We start from the raw sequence: 16,836 nt of genomic DNA on the forward strand, positions 1-16,836 counted from the left end.
TGTATCTCATTTAGTTTTGCGGTTTATCTGGTTCTCTCTCCCAACAACGGAATTGTTATAATTTAAAAAAAAAAAAAAAAAAAAAAAAAAAAATTTGTTACATTTCAAGAAAAAAAAAATAGGAATTTATATGCTGATGATTGATGAAAGTCCACAAAATCTTCGTTGCATGAAGATCAAGTCAAATAAATAAAGATAATGAAGGTAATAATGTCACAAAATGTATATAATGAGCTAGAAAAAACTATTAGTAGATATTTCTGACATCACTGTACAAGTGGAAACCAATAACAATATATTTTTGTGGGTCAGGATAGAGGGGTAGAAGTGAACTTTCACAAAAGTGGATAAACCCGGTTTTCGTCTAATGTGACGTCATCCCTGAAGAGAGTGCCGGCGGCCGACTAAATCGATTGTCCTATAGGCTTACACGTGTCCTTCTCGCCTAGCTGATTTGGATAAGGTATTTCCTCTCCCAAAATATCTATATCGATCTTTTTTTTAAGGAATATATATATATATCCTTTAATTTAATTTCCGGTATTTTTCTTTTTTTAATAATATTTCCGTCCAAAAAAATCCAAATATCCAAACCGCACAGCTATATGAAGCGTCATCAGGAATTCGTTGCGAGGTTTTTTTTTTTTTTTTTTGAAAGGAGGAGGACCCCAAAATCTAAAAAATAAAATTTTAAAAATCCAACAGATTGCAACAAATTCAGTGTTTTAGATAAGACGGTTAAGTAATTATCCTGTTATTGTCTAAGTAGAAAAAAATTGTATGAAAATGCCTGATTCTAATCTTAATTCTGCTCAAAATATATAGATTATTTCCAACTATGCAATTTGGAATTCGATATAATTGTACGCAGTTTAATTCTATAAATAAAATAAAAAATAAAAACAATACAATTGTTAAAGCTAATTGTCCTATATGAGAAACGATCGAATAAGTGCAAGAATCTAAACTTTGTGATTGAATTAAAAAAATAAACGAATATATTGGCAAAACAATATGATATTTGAGTGTTTTGTGAAACATCCAAACATCACAATTTTATATTTTAACAATATTCTGTCGCCAGCTACTATGCGTTATTTATGCGTAGAAAACAGGGAACATTTGAAAAGTTTAAGTAAATGCCACGAGTTTATTCTTCACACCTCAATTTTAAAATTTATTGTGTGTAGTACATGTAAGTTATTTTTAAATATATTTTCAAGAAAGTTAAAAATTTCAATTTTATAATTAATGTATAATATATTCTAACAATGCTATTATTTATTTCGTTAAACGTCTTTCAAAAATAAAATAAAGTCACTTTTTTAACAAAATTTACATGTATTTTTTAGTTTGAATAAAATACTTGATAGAAGCATGTGATCTTAATATACTCATTGAAAAATTAGCTATCACGAAAATTGTTAGAAGAGTTAAGAATGTCCTCAATTCAATAGATTCAAAGGGAAATTTCAAAAATAGAAATATAATTATCTGGTGAATATAGCACTAAGTAGTAAATTAGTACGTGGATTTTGCTATTTAACTAATATTCTTATACTTTTTAAAATAGTCATTAACATAAATAAACGCTTAATAAATTTCTATAATACATTTTAATAATCAGGCATACGAAAATGACATGTAGCACACGTTTTGAGAAAATTGATGTTATATTTACCCATAAAAAGGTCTCGTAGTCCACTTTTCCCGATTATTGAATAAAAATATAATAAATGAAAAATACAATAAAAATATATTAATTGTTTAGCAATTAGTTATTTACACTCACGTTTTAGCAATAGTTAATTTAGAATATTCTCTCTCTCGCTTCCCATATTCTTCAAATTATCATATTAAAAAAGGAAATAGTTGAAACTTCGTAGTCTTACATATTTATATATGTTTATAGTTTTGGTAATGGTTAATTTTGTATGTCATTGTAAATAATGGTTAATTTTGTATGTCATTGTAAATAATGGTTAATTTTGGTAAATATATTATCGATTTACTCTTGAATCAGTAAATTTTATGTTCTTTATTTGCAATCTCATAGTAGAACTCGTCTTTTTTTTACATATCAGGTTTTAATGACCACATATAGTACAATGAATTTCATAGTAACAACAAAGATTTAAAAAAAAAAAAATAGCCACCAAGCATGCATATTTCATTACTAATCCTAAGCCACGCCAGTCCCGATCTTGTTCTTCAATGTCCACAGCCTCTGAAATTGTTCAAGCTGTGCTTGAAATTTTATAATTAAAAAATATTAGAAGAAGAAGAACTTATATATATATATACTAGATTGTACCACGTGCTAACGCACGTATTTAACTAAGTATAAATGGTTAACCTCCAGGCCAGGCTCGATCCGAGATCGACCCCCAGGCAAGCTCGACCTCCAGGCGATCTCGACCTCCAGGCCAGCTCGACCTTCAGACGAGCTCGACCTTTAGGCGAGCTGGACCTCCCAGGCAGGGTTAACCTCCAGGCGAGCTCAACCTCCAAGGAGGTCGACCCCTCAGGCGAGTTCGACCTCCAGGAAGGCTCGATCTCCAGCCAGGCTCGCCTTCCAGGCCAGGCTAGACCCGAGATCGACCCCCAGGCGAGCTCGACCTCCCAGGCAGCGTTAACCCCCAGGCGAACTCGACCCCCCAGGCGAGCTCGACCCCCGAGGCGAGCTCGACCTCCAGGCAGAGTTAACCTCCAGACGAGCTCGACAGGTGAGCTCGACCCCCAGGCGAACTCGACCCCCCAGACGAGCTCGACCCCCGAGGCGAACTCGACCCCCAGGCGAGGACCTCCAGGCAGGGTTAACCTCCAGACGAGCTCGACAGGCGAGCTCGACCCCCCGGCGATCTCGACCCTCCAGGCGAGCTCGACCTCCCAGGCAGGGTTAACCTCCAGACGAGCTCGACAAGCGAGCTCGACCCCCCGGCGATCTCGGTCCTCCAGGCGAGCTCGACCCCCAGGCGAGCTCGACCCTCCAGGCGATCTCGACCTTCCAGGCGAGCTCGACCTCTCAGGCAGGGTTAACCTCCAGACGAGCTCGACCTCCCAGGCAGGGTTAACCTCCAGACGAGCTCGACCTCCAGGCGAGCTTGATCCTCCAGGCAAGCTCGACCACCCCCCCCACCCCCCCCCGGGCGAGCTCGACCTCCAGGGAGCTCTACCCCAGGCGAGCTCGACCTCCCATGAAGGCTCGACCTCCAGGGAGTTCGACCCCCCAGGCAAGCTCGGCCTCCAGGCGAGCTCAACCTCCAGGCAAGCTCGACCTCCATGAAGGCCCGACCTCCAGGCGAGCTTAACCTCCAAGGAGCTCGACCCCCCCAGGCGAGCTCGACCCTCCAGGCGAGCTCAACCTCCAGGCGAGCTCGACCTCTAGGCGAGCTCGACCTCCCAGGCAGGGTTAACCTCCAGACGAGCTCGACAGGCGAGCTCGACCCCCCTGGTCGACCCACCCCCCCTCCAGCTCGACCTCCAGGCGAGCCCGACCCCCGGCGATCTCGACCCTCCTGGCGAGCTCGACCTCTAGGCGAGCTCGACCCTCCAGGCGATCTCGACCTCCAGGCGAGCTCGACCCTCCAGGCGAGCTCGACCTCCAGGCGAGCCCGACCCCCGGCGATCTCGACCCTCCTGGCGAGCTCGACCTCTAGGCGAGCTCGACCCTCCAGGCGATCTCGACCTCCAGGCGAGCTCGACCCTCCAGGCGAGCTCGACCTCCCAGGCAGGGTTAACCTCCAGACGAGCTCGACAGGCGAGCTCGACCCTCCAGGCTAGCTCGACCCCCCGGCAGGCTCGAGACCAATATACTTCGCCAAATCATAAAAACCAGGCGAGACATGTCGCAAGCTCGACCCCCCAGACGAGCTCGACCTCCAGGCGAGCTCGACCTCCGCGGAGTTCGACCCCCCAGGCGAGCTCAACCTCCAGGCGAGCTCGACCTCCATGAAAACCCGACCTCCAAGGAGCTCAACCTCCAGGCGAGCTCGACCTCCAGGGAGCTCTACCCCCAGGCAAGCTCGACCTCCAGGCGAGCTCGACTCCCGGGGGCGATAGCGACCTTCAGGCAATCTCGACCCCCGGGCGATCTCGACCCCCAGCCAGGCTCGACCCCCCGGGCGAGCTCGACCCCCGGGCGATCTCGACCCCCAGGCGATCTCGACCCCCGGGCAATCTCGACCCCCCGGGCGAGCTCGACCCCCCGGGCGAGCTCGACCCCCCGGGCGAGCTCGACCCCCCGGGCGAGCTCGACCTCCAAGCCAGGCTCGCCCTCCAGCCAGGCTCGACCCCCCAGGCGAGCTCGACCTCCAGGCGAGCTCACCCTCAGTTCGTCAGCTCGTCTCACCCTCAGTTCGTCAGCTCGTCTCAGTCTCAGTTCGTCAGATCGTCTCAGTTTGTCAGCTCGTCTCACACGCGCGCAGAAGAGGAATTACGCGCGTGTTAGAGCTAAGGCTTCAGGGATTTTCTGCGTGTGGGCCAGGGAGCTGGGCCCAGGTGAATCATTTTGATTGGACAAAATAATGACGTAGAAGATTATGATTGACTTCTCTTATGAACAGTAAATGAACAGTAAAATGTCATCGGCACTTCTAAGTATTAAATAGATATATATATATATATATATATATATATATATATCAAACAAATAGATATACATGACTTAACACTCACACACACACACGAAAAAAAATTCCAAGCACAGAATCCATAATGTCATTCAAGTTCGATCACTTGTTCCATAATTCTGTCAAATATGTATTTTTCAACGAAATTGAACAAATATAAAAATAAATAAAAAATTACTAGAACGAACAATTGGAGAGTGACAAAATGAAAAACCGCTCAAAATATTAAATATTCAAATGATTTGAATACTAGGTTAACGTTAATATATATCAAACTCTAAATAAATATATTGGGTTCACACTGACTAAATAAGAAAATTTGTAAATTAAATTAAAATATTAATTTCTCAAATAAACCATAATTTATCATGAGTTGTTTAATAAATGAGGAAATGGCGGCATAAGTTCCCAAAGTTTTCGGGTTTTTACACTTATGTACCCAAACTTTTTTTTTCGCGGCATAAGTATCCAAAGTGGCTTCTCCGTTACGCTGTAAGTGTTTTGGACGTTAAATGTAAACGGTGAGCCACGTGTCTTCATCCTACAATGTCTGAGTTTATAAACGAGAGTAAATGGCGGCACAAGTGCTCAAAGTTATCGATTTTTTTTTTTTTTTGCAGGTCGAGCAGGACGACTTTCCGGAAGACCCGAACCACCACGAGTCCGGCGGCGGCGGCATGGTAATCGAAGCCCCGTCGTTCTTCCCTCCTCTCATGGACTCATCGGCGGCGGACGCGAAAGGAGCCCAGCAATGGCGAGACACCATAACGGACGTGGGGCAGTGGTTCAGCGGGGTCCACGAGTTCCGCGAGACACTGCGAAAGTACGCGATCGCCCACCAGTTCGCGTTCTGGTACAAGAAGAACGACAGCCACCGCATGACGGTCAAGTGCAAATCGGAGGGTTGCCCGTGGAGAATCCACGCGTCGCGTCTCTCAACGACTCAGCTAATCTGCATCAAGAAGATGAACCCGGGTCACACTTGCGAGGGCTCGTCCGCCACCAACGACCACCAGGCCACGAGGAGCTGGGTGGCGAGCATCATCAAAGAGAAGCTCAAAGTGTCTCCAAACAACAAGCCCAAGGACATCGTGAGCGACATCAAGCAAAAATACGGGATTCGCCACCAAGGACGACTCGAGCTTCCACCGCCTCTTCGTCTCGTTCCTCGCCACGTTAGCCACCAAGGATGACTCGAGCTTCCACCATCAAACAATTTTTTTTAAATAAAAATTTTACTCTCATTTATAAAATCACAGCCTCCGATAAAGTCGTCCTGCTCGACTTGCAAAAAAAAAAAAAAAGATAACTTTGGGCACTTGTGCCGTCACTTACTCTCATTTATAAACTCAGACATTGTAGGATGAAGACACGTGGCTCACCGTTTACATTTAACGTCCAAAACACTTACAGCGTAACGGAGAATCCACTTTGGATACTTATGCCGCGAAAAAAAAAGTTTGGGTACATAAGTGTAAAAACCCGAAAACTTTGAGCACTTATGCCGCCATTTCCTCTTAATAAATAACTGGTCTCAGGCACAATTAGACACGTTGGCTATTATGATTCAGACAATAAATTGATTATGCTAATGTTTATAAGTCAACAATTTTTATTAAGAATTCATTAACGCCAAACTTTGGCTATAATAAAGTCTTATAAATCAGAATATGTGAACCGTTGGTTATAGAAAGTTTATAAAGTCTTCAAAAAATAAGGATCAACATGTGATTAAACAACAGCCGCACTTTTTCTCAAAAAAAAAAAAAAAAATCAAAACTGGGGTTTTCAATCTTCGGTGTCGTCGCTTCTCCTGAGATTCGGAGACTCATGTGACCTCGACTAATTGAGGACTCTCGATCTATGGAAAGGTATTTTTTATCTTTATTTTGTACCGCATGATCTTTAATCATAATTGGTTTTGAATATTTCTTCATGTCTGAATATCATATCTAAAATATGATTTTCTTTGGGCATTTATCTCAGTCGGACAAAACTCATAAAACTGCAATTTGCAACATGCGAAGACTAGGTTTTCTCTCTTGATTTGTGTAGTAATCAAATAATGACTGGTTACCTGCAATGCAAATACGGGTAACTCATAAGTTATTTTTGTTGTATTTATTATTGTTTTTTGTCCACTTTTCATTTTCTTGTGGTAGAAGTTTTTGAATTTCTTTTGCGGCATTATTGTAATCAAAACTTTTGGTTTTATCAATATATCCATTTGAGCAGTCATTAATGAAGAAAAACATGTGATTAAACATCAAATGAAATTGCCCCATGACATACTAAGTGTCTGATTCAAAACATTGGTGAAACCTTGAGGAAATTGATTAGATTGTCCCATTCTTTTAACAGTAGATATTTATGTCTCATTCCACATTTATTTTCAAATCAATGTATTTTTTTAGTGTGAAATTTTATGTAAATATAGAGATATTTAAAAAAAAAATGGAAAGAGCATTTAAGCCTTACCGCTTTAAAGTAGTGACACACAATGTCATTTCCTTGGGCTATATATCAATTCAAACGTCTAAAATTGTCTATTTAGTTATATTATATTATTATTATTATTATTATTATTACGGTAAACTAGCGACGTAGCCATTTTGAAACATAGTTTTTGGAATCTAGCCAACGTTTGGTAAATTTTGCAATCTAGCCATTTACTGAAATTTACGGATATAAAATACCTAATTTACCATTTTTCTTATACTTACTTGATCAAAACACTAGCCCACGTTTGACCGGTTTGAATTGTATACAGCCAATTAATTTCAGATTTTTTCGCAATTTAATTGGATATTTAGCTAATTTAATAGGAGATTCGGTGATGTAATTAAAAGAGAAAATTTAATGCAATAAATGCACAAAAAATTACCATAATTAACAAAAATTAACAAATCAGCGGAGATTAATAAAAATTTACAAACATTTACACTGTATTTGCTTACACGGCTATAATTTCAGCAATTTAATTTCAGTTTTTTGAATTCATAAAATGAAATTCGGTGATGTAATTAAAAGGGAAAGGAAATATTTATTTGATTGAATAAGTCAAACAAGATAATGAATACACGTAATTATGATAAAATCCCGTTCAAAATTAGAAAATAAATTTAGAAAACAAAAATACCGTATTAAATGCGTATTAAAAGAAAGGAAAGAAATCGGCTCTATCTACACATATGTAAATTTACCATAATTAACATAAATTAACAAAGCAACGGAGATTAACAAAAATTTACGAACATTTACACTGTATTTTCTTACACGACTATAATGTTCATTAAAGAAAAAAACGCTCAATAACCAACTTTGCCAAGTATAGATTTTTTTTAAATTCGAAATATAAACCGAATATAACAAATTCGGCTACAAAACCAAGTTTCAAAACGTGGGCTATTATTTTTGAAACCAAATCAAGGCTAATATAGTAAATATCATCTTACATAAATATGACACGTCATCAAATTTGGCTAGATTCGAAAATTAAACGAAACGTTGGCTAGATTACAATTGCAACGTTTGCTGTGACTTAGATCGACTAATTTTTCATATAATCATAGGCCAAAGGTCATTGAGACGTAGTGTTCCTTTATGGAGAAAGTTAAGAAGAAATAAACCGTTGAAAAGTGGCAGAAAAAGTAGAACAACTATAACATTTTTTTCCACTTGTATTCTATTTTCTATAAAATATCATAAAATTAAGAAAATAGTCAATTTAAACGTTTGATACTACTAAATAGCCAACGTTTGGTAAATCTTATGTAAATATGGTCCATTTAGAAAAAATAGCTAATTTAAACGTTTGATATTGCTAAATAACCAACGTTTGATAAATCTTAAGTAAATAGTCATTTTTTTATGTATTTACAAACGTAAATCTTAGATAAATAGTCACCTCCATATATTAGGTCACGTCATTATTTATGGCTATTTACTTAAGATTTACCAAACCTTGACTATTTATAAATATCAAATGTTGGAGTTGACTATTTTCCTAATTTTTATTTAGTATGATAGTCAAATTTATTTGCAATAGAAAAGGACTCGTAGCCATTATAACTTAGAAGCCATACAATACCATAGTCAGTTAATAATTATAAAACAAAATTAATTACAATAATTAATTGTAATTACAAACATTAATTACAATACCATAATTACAAACATTAATTGTAATTTTTCTATAAATAACTAAATAAGTATTTGACTTTATTTTAATATTTTGCTCTATTTCTCTCTTGCGCGAAGCTGATATGGAATGAAAGAATTTGAGATTTTTATCAATTACCTAGACCCTATCTTAAAATTAGGCATTCGAATATTAATTAGGATTTTATTATTTTAAAAATCAATTTAATTACTTAATTAATAAAAGTATATTCGATATAAAGTAAAGTTTCACTTGTCATATCATCAAATAGACTGTATTGTGATTTTTTTTAAACGTTGACTACACTAATGTTTCATACAAGATTTGAGATACAGTTTACCGTTATCGTGCTGAGACTCATAATTTATGAGTATACCCCTTACCGCAAGGTCATAAAAAATAAATATAAAGTAAGTTTTCATAATTTTTATTTTTTATTTAAATTTATTTTATTCTTATTTTTATTTAGAATCGCGGTAAACTCCGATTTTCTCGCGGTAAACCCCAGCATTATGAAATTTTGAACTGGGTCGGACCGGTTTTTTGCATTACAAGATTCTCTACCGGTATCAGCGCGGTAAACCTTGATTTTACAGGTATTTCACGGTTTTGTATGTTTCACTACCGGAATCTAGCGATAAACGATATATCGCGCGGTAACCCACCGACTACCCCGGTAACTCAAACCTTGATTTTAGGTGACTTAGTCATAATATTGTAATAATAAACACCATATGATGACAAAAAAAAGTCCCAATGATATTTTTGGTTATTTTTATATTTTATAAGAAATCATAAACATCACATCTGCCCAGAGATCTCCTCTTTCAAGTGCATATTCGTTTTTGTTATTATTAGTTAATTCGATTGGTTTAGTTTTCAAACATTGCTTTATTTGTAAGATATGTCATATTCATTTAAAGCCACCAAAGGATGTTTCAGTAATTTGAAAAAAGGATGCTTCAATTTGTGTATTAAATATAGAAAACGATGACCATACAATTTGATGGCCTAATCAGATTATATGATAAGAAAAAAAAAACGACGATGAGAAAGTTAATCTAAAAGTGTGAATGTAATTACGATTGAATTGATTCTAAAATTTCAAGCCATGGAGGAAAATTTTGTATATAATGCATGGTTAAATGACTTGTTTCTACCTTTGTTGTCTTATAAAATTGACATAAATTTTTTTTTTTTCCTTCAAATATGCGAATAACGTTGAGATTGTGTCGTTTACTTATAATACAATGCGAGTGTTGCGTTTATTGTTCCGTTTGCTCATCCTTTAGGTTATGAGTTGGTGGAGATTTTAGCTATTGTGCATGGCTAAAATTTGATTTTGATACAATTTGATTTGTCAAAAAGTGGTGACTCTCGTCAAGACAAAGACCACACCGGCGAATAAAGCGGATATGATTATAGCCGACATCCTCCGTATTAGTCTCGAGTTTTGTTTGAGGTAACCTTTCACATTCGAAGTTGCTATTTTGTATCTCATATTTTGGCTAAACACTTTTAAAAGTTTGATGTTTATGCTTTTTGGACCTTGAATTTTCCCCCAGAAGTGGTCCCCGGAACTGTTTGTTAAAAAAAAAAAAGAAAAAAAAAAAGAGTCCTGCTCCTAAGCTTAACAATTACCTGTACATTTTCCATCCAACAAAAAAACAAAGAGATTTTTATCCCTGGACAAAGTGTTTCAATATAATATTAAATAAAAGGAAGAAAATGTACATCTCCAGAAGAGATTTTTTAATGTTCATGCATGTTACTGAGAAAAGTAATGTCACCTTACATCATCCAACTTTAAAAATAGTTCTCGAATCATTTGTGTGTTGAAATGTTGATAATGATATATAGTCCCACATGGACAAAGAAGGAAGAGAATAAAAAGGCAGAAGGGTTATAAAAACAAAACCGGTAACCCTCACAAATCATACCTTTCTCGGCCTTTTGGCTAAGATCAAGTGTAGTATCTGTTCTTATCAGTTTAATATCTGATATGTGGGCCATTGGCCCACACGATATTAAATTAATTTTTTAAGGGGGTGGGCCCACCACAGCAGCTTGCTGCTGGGGCCCACGAGCGTCGCCCATGCCTTGCACTACTGCTTGGGCCGGCGCACCCCTCCAAGCCCAGTATGAAATTTAGCCCCATTTCGTAGACGAAAAAAATTAATCTGTGAAGGTAATAATGAAAATTTAAGTTTAGTTTCATGTGATATTTTTGCCTCAAGAGATTAGTTGACAAACATTTAGTCCATATTACAATGAAGGATAGCCATAGAGTTGAATAATCTAAAGAAACGTTGCTTTCAAAGCTGACAATTTATGAATTGTATTGAGAGAACGGAAAACCTTTCCAATGGCCACGATTAAGTCCCACAAATTGCCAATTGATTTACACCTTTTTTGTTTTATTTTTAGCAACAATCTTTTGTTTTGTAAACGACAATAATAAACTCAAGAATGTAAATAAAAAATATTTGCATTATGAATATATATCATGCAACTTTAGTGTCACTTCTAAAAAAACTAAAATTAAACGGTATAAGTCGCAGTTTTTCATTTTGTGGTTGATTACAGATTTACAGGATAACTGAAAAAAAAGACCACTATTAATGTTCTCACGTAATCAATTAAAATGATCACTACAATCCAACTCGTCCTCACAAATTAAAACAAATTTTTTTTCCTGGTGCACAATGTAAGAATCCCAATATATACTTCCACTACTTAGTGTTTTTTTTGTTGTGGATTGACCAACTTTTATTATTATTATTATTTTTTAAGGAATAATAATAATAATATTAATAATAATAATAATAAAGATATAAGAAAAGAAGAAAGATTATGAATCAGGAAGAAGATCGACCCTTTATAATATAATATAAGTTTATATAATTAATGGATCAAACGTGGTCCATCCTGGATTAGTCCCTTTTTACAGAATGACCAAATTTGCTCCATTAAGCTACATATATATAGAATAATAGAATACCAGCAACAATCAGACTATATAAATGCACTATCACCACCTAATAAATCAGCAGACCTAATAAAACATTGGATGGTTATTTTTGCAATTAAAAATATGTGAGAGGTGGAAATTAAATGATGTTACATTCCGAAGAAATTAGGTGGCGGCCAAATAGTTGCAGCGGCGCCGCCATTGTCGCCGGTGACGTAAGACAGGCACGATAATGGCACGAGACAAAGGCCTCTGCTTCTCAGATCTCGTTTTGCCTCTTCAATTCCATCATCTTTACTTAGTCCCTCATATAACTGTTGTTTATTATCATTATCATTATTGTATATCATCAACCAAAGAAAACATCTATTTAAACAATATTATATATTAACAAATCAAACAAAAATTTAATGCAATGTACCCCTTGAAATGTTTTATTGGTGGATTTGTGGCGTGATGGCTTCATGTATGGGACGCTTAGTGTCTGTCGAATACATGCAGATTATTAGTTAATACTTAATACAATATTATATTTTGCATATTGAACAAAAAAAAAAAAAATTGGTAAACCATGGTAGTTGAGATGTCCATAACTTATGTGGCAGTTATATTAATTAGTTCAGGGTTTAAGAAAAAAAAATTAATACACATGATTAAAATGCCCTCTAAATTTCACGTTGCTATATCTTTATTTTTCTTTTGTGACATGGTCTAAAAAATGCCAATAAATTTTTCGTTAGCACTTGAAATTTTCATCTTAGTCAACTCAAACAACGACCTAATTAAAATTGGTGTGAGTTGAGTCACTCACCACCACTGCTTGAGCTACTCTCCACATCATTGCATATAGCTTCTGATTTATTAGAAGATGAATAGAGGTTTGTACATCTTAAATTTAGATTTTTTTGGATTTCATTTGTATATTGTTATATTAGTTAAGAATTTATTTTTCTAAGATTATGTATAAGGAAACCTTTGTACTGGGAAATTCAAAAATTTATAGAAAATCTCCCAAATACCCTATCTAATGGTAATTCTAAAGATACCTAATATATTTAAATCTTTCATAAATAGTATACCTCATTTTTTTAAAATTTTAGACGTTTGTTTCCCCTTTTTCCTCCTGATAATTTCCTCGTAATATTTTTAATAAAAGACTAAATTAATCCATAATTCAAAAGGTTTATGTGATTTTGTAACTTACTTTACTAATGGTCTCGTAGGTAAAAACTGTAAACACCATTTAAAGAAGTTATAAAAATCCACAGAGAAAGTGGGTCCAAAATATGGCAACTAACTTAGCATATTTTAATGCAACAAGCATATTTTATTTTCTTTACGAAATATTATTTTATGACATGTCCCAAAGCATCTACCCTAATTTTAACTATAGCGTCTCATTTTAATCAATAAAGGCAAGAACTCAAATCCAAATATGTCAGAAAATAAATGAAGAATATATGAATTATTAATTGAGGAAGTCAAAGTTTTACCTCAACCTGGTTCTGAAGGAACTTGATGTATCCAATAGCTTCCATTAGAACCGAAGCTGTGTCTGTCTGCAATATTTTCAACCAAATCAAAAGAAGATATACAGATACGTAATACGTATAGTATACTATAGCAACAAATATGGAATAACGGGAAAACTAAGCATAATTACTTTTCCAAAGGGCGAGACCAGCTGTTGAAGCGCTGCTATTCTATCCCCTAGTTTCTCTTTTCTGACCTGTGTAAATATTATATGTGTATATATATATATATATATATATATATATATTATAGCTTTAATTAAGATATAGATGTATATAGATATTCAAATTTAATTAAATGTGCATAAAGTTTGCAATGTTTTAATATAAACAAAACCTTAAAAGGTGGGCACGAAGGAGTTTTGGACTCGGAGCGGGATTTCTTATTTGGAGCTGTTGATTGGTTACTTCTCATTGATCGCTTTTCTAAATCCTCCATTTCACTGCTCAATGATGAGCTCTTTCCAAACCAAAACACAAATTAAATAATCACACATAATATATAATCAATTCAGCCACTAATACAAAAAAACAAAAAAAGAACAACAAAGCCAAAAAAAACCCTAAAGGATAATACTATAGAAAAAAAAATCTGGATTGATTTAGTTGAGAGATCATTTTCATGATTTTTTTGGGTCTCAACATTAAATCCACAACGTAATTTGCTCAGTAAGTAGTCGGTTAATCGATAATTAGATCATAGAAACCTACAGATATCGAAACAGATGTTTTACCAAAACAACTAATAAAAATGACACACCAGTGGACAAAAAAAAAAAAAAGAGCACTAGGTTATAGGGAAAAGAAGATAGTAAACGTACTCTTTGATTGGTTGTTCGGTCACAAGATATCCTATCGTGTGGTCGCTGTATCTGATCATCAACAACACCAAAATTGCAATTGAAACTGAAAGCTCCGAGGCTAGAACCGTTGTCGCTTAAGCCTGGCTGATCACTCATCATCACACTACTATAGCTTTGACTTTGATGATAATTATTCAAGCTCGAAATATTCACACTCGGATATATCTGACTAGAACCAGTAAAACCAGTACTTGAGAAGTGACCCCCGAAATCCGGACCGTCGATTTGAGCTCTGTCTTTTTCGTTATTTGAGGCGTTCTTGAGGAGAAAGTGGGTGTAATTGTCAATGTTAGCACTGGAGGGACTGTTTAGCAAAAGTTCGGTAAATTTGGGGAAAGACTCCGAAATCTCGTCTTTGATCTTGGCAAGTTGAATGTGGTAGGCGGAGGAGGAGAGATTGTTAGGATTCCAGGAAGATCCCAAGTTGTGGATCATATTACTCTCATGATGATCATGATCTATACTATCATCACCACACATTTTGTAATGTCTTGAAGCGCTTGGATTATTGTTATTGTTATTATTGGAGTTTCCAACACTGCCTGTACTGCAACTACTGCTGCATTGTAAATATATTAAAAATTAATCAATATATATATATATATAATTTAATTATTAATATATATATATAGTGAGTAATATAATGTTGTTGAGAGAGTACTATATCGTTTAGTACTTCCGATTGATGTAACATGAAATCAAAGGAGTGAAGAGAAAAGAGAGAGATTAGATTCCATTTTTTGTATCTCCTTACTGTTTCTAAATGAGAGAGAGAGAGAGAGAGAGAGTAGAGAGAGAATGACTTACAAAGGAGGTGAAGAGGAAGAAGAGGAAGATGAGGAAGCATGGCTTCCAATTCCAAAGGCAAAGCAATTTGATGGGTCACCCAAGTTTGACCCAATAATCTCATGCTCTGAGAGTTTCAGATTTGCAGACTCCATTGTGATTTTTTTTTTCCTTCCTTCTTTTGAAAAAGCTATATACCCTTGCTTGATGAGAATCCCAAGATGATATGTATATATATATATATATATATATATATATATATATATATATATATATACGTAAATATTTGAGTTTTGTTGTAAATGAAAAAGAAAGGAAAAAAAATTTCCTTCTCTCACAGGAATTTGTTTCAGGAATGTCTCTCTCCTCTCTATCTCTCTCTATAAAGGAGAAACTAAATACCACGCACGCTTCAGGTGTATATATTACACATACATATATATATATATATATATATTATATACCCTTTTTCTCTTTCCTTGCTTTTAGCAAACCCACCCCAACTTTTCTTTTTCTTCCTGATTATGATCAGTTTACTCTTTACTCTTTCAGCTTCACTACTATATTATATTTCACTAATAAAGTAGGCTTATAAAGGAAGGCATATAGAGGAGAGAGCGTGGGTTCATATTCCATATATATTCTCTCGCACTGTGATTGTCCCTCATTTATAATATATTATATAGATAGCTCACTCTCTCTTCAATTACAGGAAGATGATTATAGTTCCTCTATGCTATGATTGATATCAAAGCCTTCGATCCCAAGGCTGTCCCGGAACTGAAATGATAGCTACCACGCTCTTCTCTCTCCAAACCCCACTTCTGAAGCCTCTCATTATACAATATTATTATATATTATATATATTGGTGGGTACCCAGAATATGTATCCAATCTTTTTTTAATACAACGCAGTGAGGGTTTTTATTACATCATAGCTACGTAAGAAAAACTATGAACGTATAAAGGTATTTTCATGTAAAAATACAGACCTTGCGTAGTGATATTAGTTTAAAACTGGTGTTTATACTATAAATAGTCCACATGTTTTAAGTGTAAAATTATTCTCAAACTTTTAAAAGTTCGAATTAGGACTAATAACACTATGTTTATAAGGGCATAAGTTAGTTATCTTATTAATTATTTTTGCCAATTATCTTTATTAGTTTTTAGATGAAACCTTAATTTACTTCAAAGTTTGTAACCCTAGTCTTTTTATAAATAAAAAAATATTGATCCCCTTTTTCAATATATATATTTCAGCAAGTTAACAACTTTAAAAAGATATCATAATTAAACAATCTGTGTAATTTATACCTCATATATAACCCTATCGATCATTTTATGTCTCTTTTTTTCATTTTACTTAATATGTTTTTGCAACCACGGTATTTCTCCGCCACAAACGAGGGTTCATTAATAAACTCTCGTGGTTCCTTCAATGTTTCATAAAAAAACTTTAAAGATTTGTACAAACTTAAATATTTTTTATAACTTCAAAAAATATCATTAAACACTATTTATTTAGCTTTTATTAATTGTGTTAAGATTATATTATTATTTAATTTGTATTTTTTTTATAGTCAACTAGCTGAGTTGACAAATAGTCCACTTTGATTTTTAAAAAGTAGCTTAAGTTTGCTTTCACTAAGAAAATAGCTCAACTCATTTAATATTACACCAGATATCCAAAAATCCTCTCAAACTCTAATTTCTCTCTTTTTTTGCCATAGTCATTTCTCTCTCCTCCAAAACTTGCGCCCAAACCCTCCCTCTCTCTCTACAATGAAGCCACGCCTCTACGCGGTTCCTCCGACGATCAGCTCGCCGAAAAAAAAAATCATAGACTCCGCTCGTCGCCGTCTATGTCGTCCCGCATGTCTCCGTCTAT

General features: G+C 35.8%; 1 protein-coding gene and 1 non-coding gene across 4 annotated transcripts; one reads left to right on the plus strand and one right to left on the minus strand.

Annotated features, from left to right (window-relative positions):
- The first annotated feature begins 10,729 nt into the window (after window positions 1-10,729).
- On the plus strand, window positions 10,730-10,924 carry LOC149392349 (U2 spliceosomal RNA). Its single transcript, XR_016300406.1, has one exon. It is a non-coding gene; the product is annotated as a U2 spliceosomal RNA (small nuclear RNA).
- Window positions 10,925-11,670: 746 nt separating this feature from the next.
- LOC149392350 (basic helix-loop-helix (bHLH) DNA-binding superfamily protein) lies at window positions 11,671-15,769 on the minus strand. 3 transcript variants are annotated; one of them, XM_089621328.1, is made up of 7 exons: window positions 14,967-15,765; window positions 14,118-14,715; window positions 13,634-13,756; window positions 13,428-13,493; window positions 13,258-13,323; window positions 12,186-12,248; window positions 11,671-12,078 (listed from the first exon to the last, which is right to left on the minus strand). In XM_089621328.1, exons 1-7 carry the CDS (start codon window positions 15,098-15,100, stop codon window positions 11,914-11,916), a joined length of 1,215 nt encoding a protein of 404 aa, XP_089477454.1. In that variant the 5' UTR covers window positions 15,101-15,765; the 3' UTR covers window positions 11,671-11,913. The 3 variants fall into 3 exon arrangements, with proteins under 3 accessions (XP_089477454.1, XP_089477453.1, XP_089477455.1); XM_089621327.1 differs by having other exon boundaries at window positions 14,118-14,718; window positions 14,967-15,764; XM_089621329.1 differs by lacking the exon at window positions 12,186-12,248 and having other exon boundaries at window positions 14,118-14,718; window positions 14,967-15,769.
- Window positions 15,770-16,836: the final 1,067 nt, after the last annotated feature.

The sequence above is a fragment of the Urtica dioica genome, chromosome 7 (genome assembly GCF_054948205.1).
Source record: "Urtica dioica subsp. dioica isolate 48M chromosome 7, U.dioica_male_clone48M_v1_H2, whole genome shotgun sequence".
NCBI classification, from domain to species: Eukaryota; Viridiplantae; Streptophyta; class Magnoliopsida; order Rosales; family Urticaceae; genus Urtica; species Urtica dioica.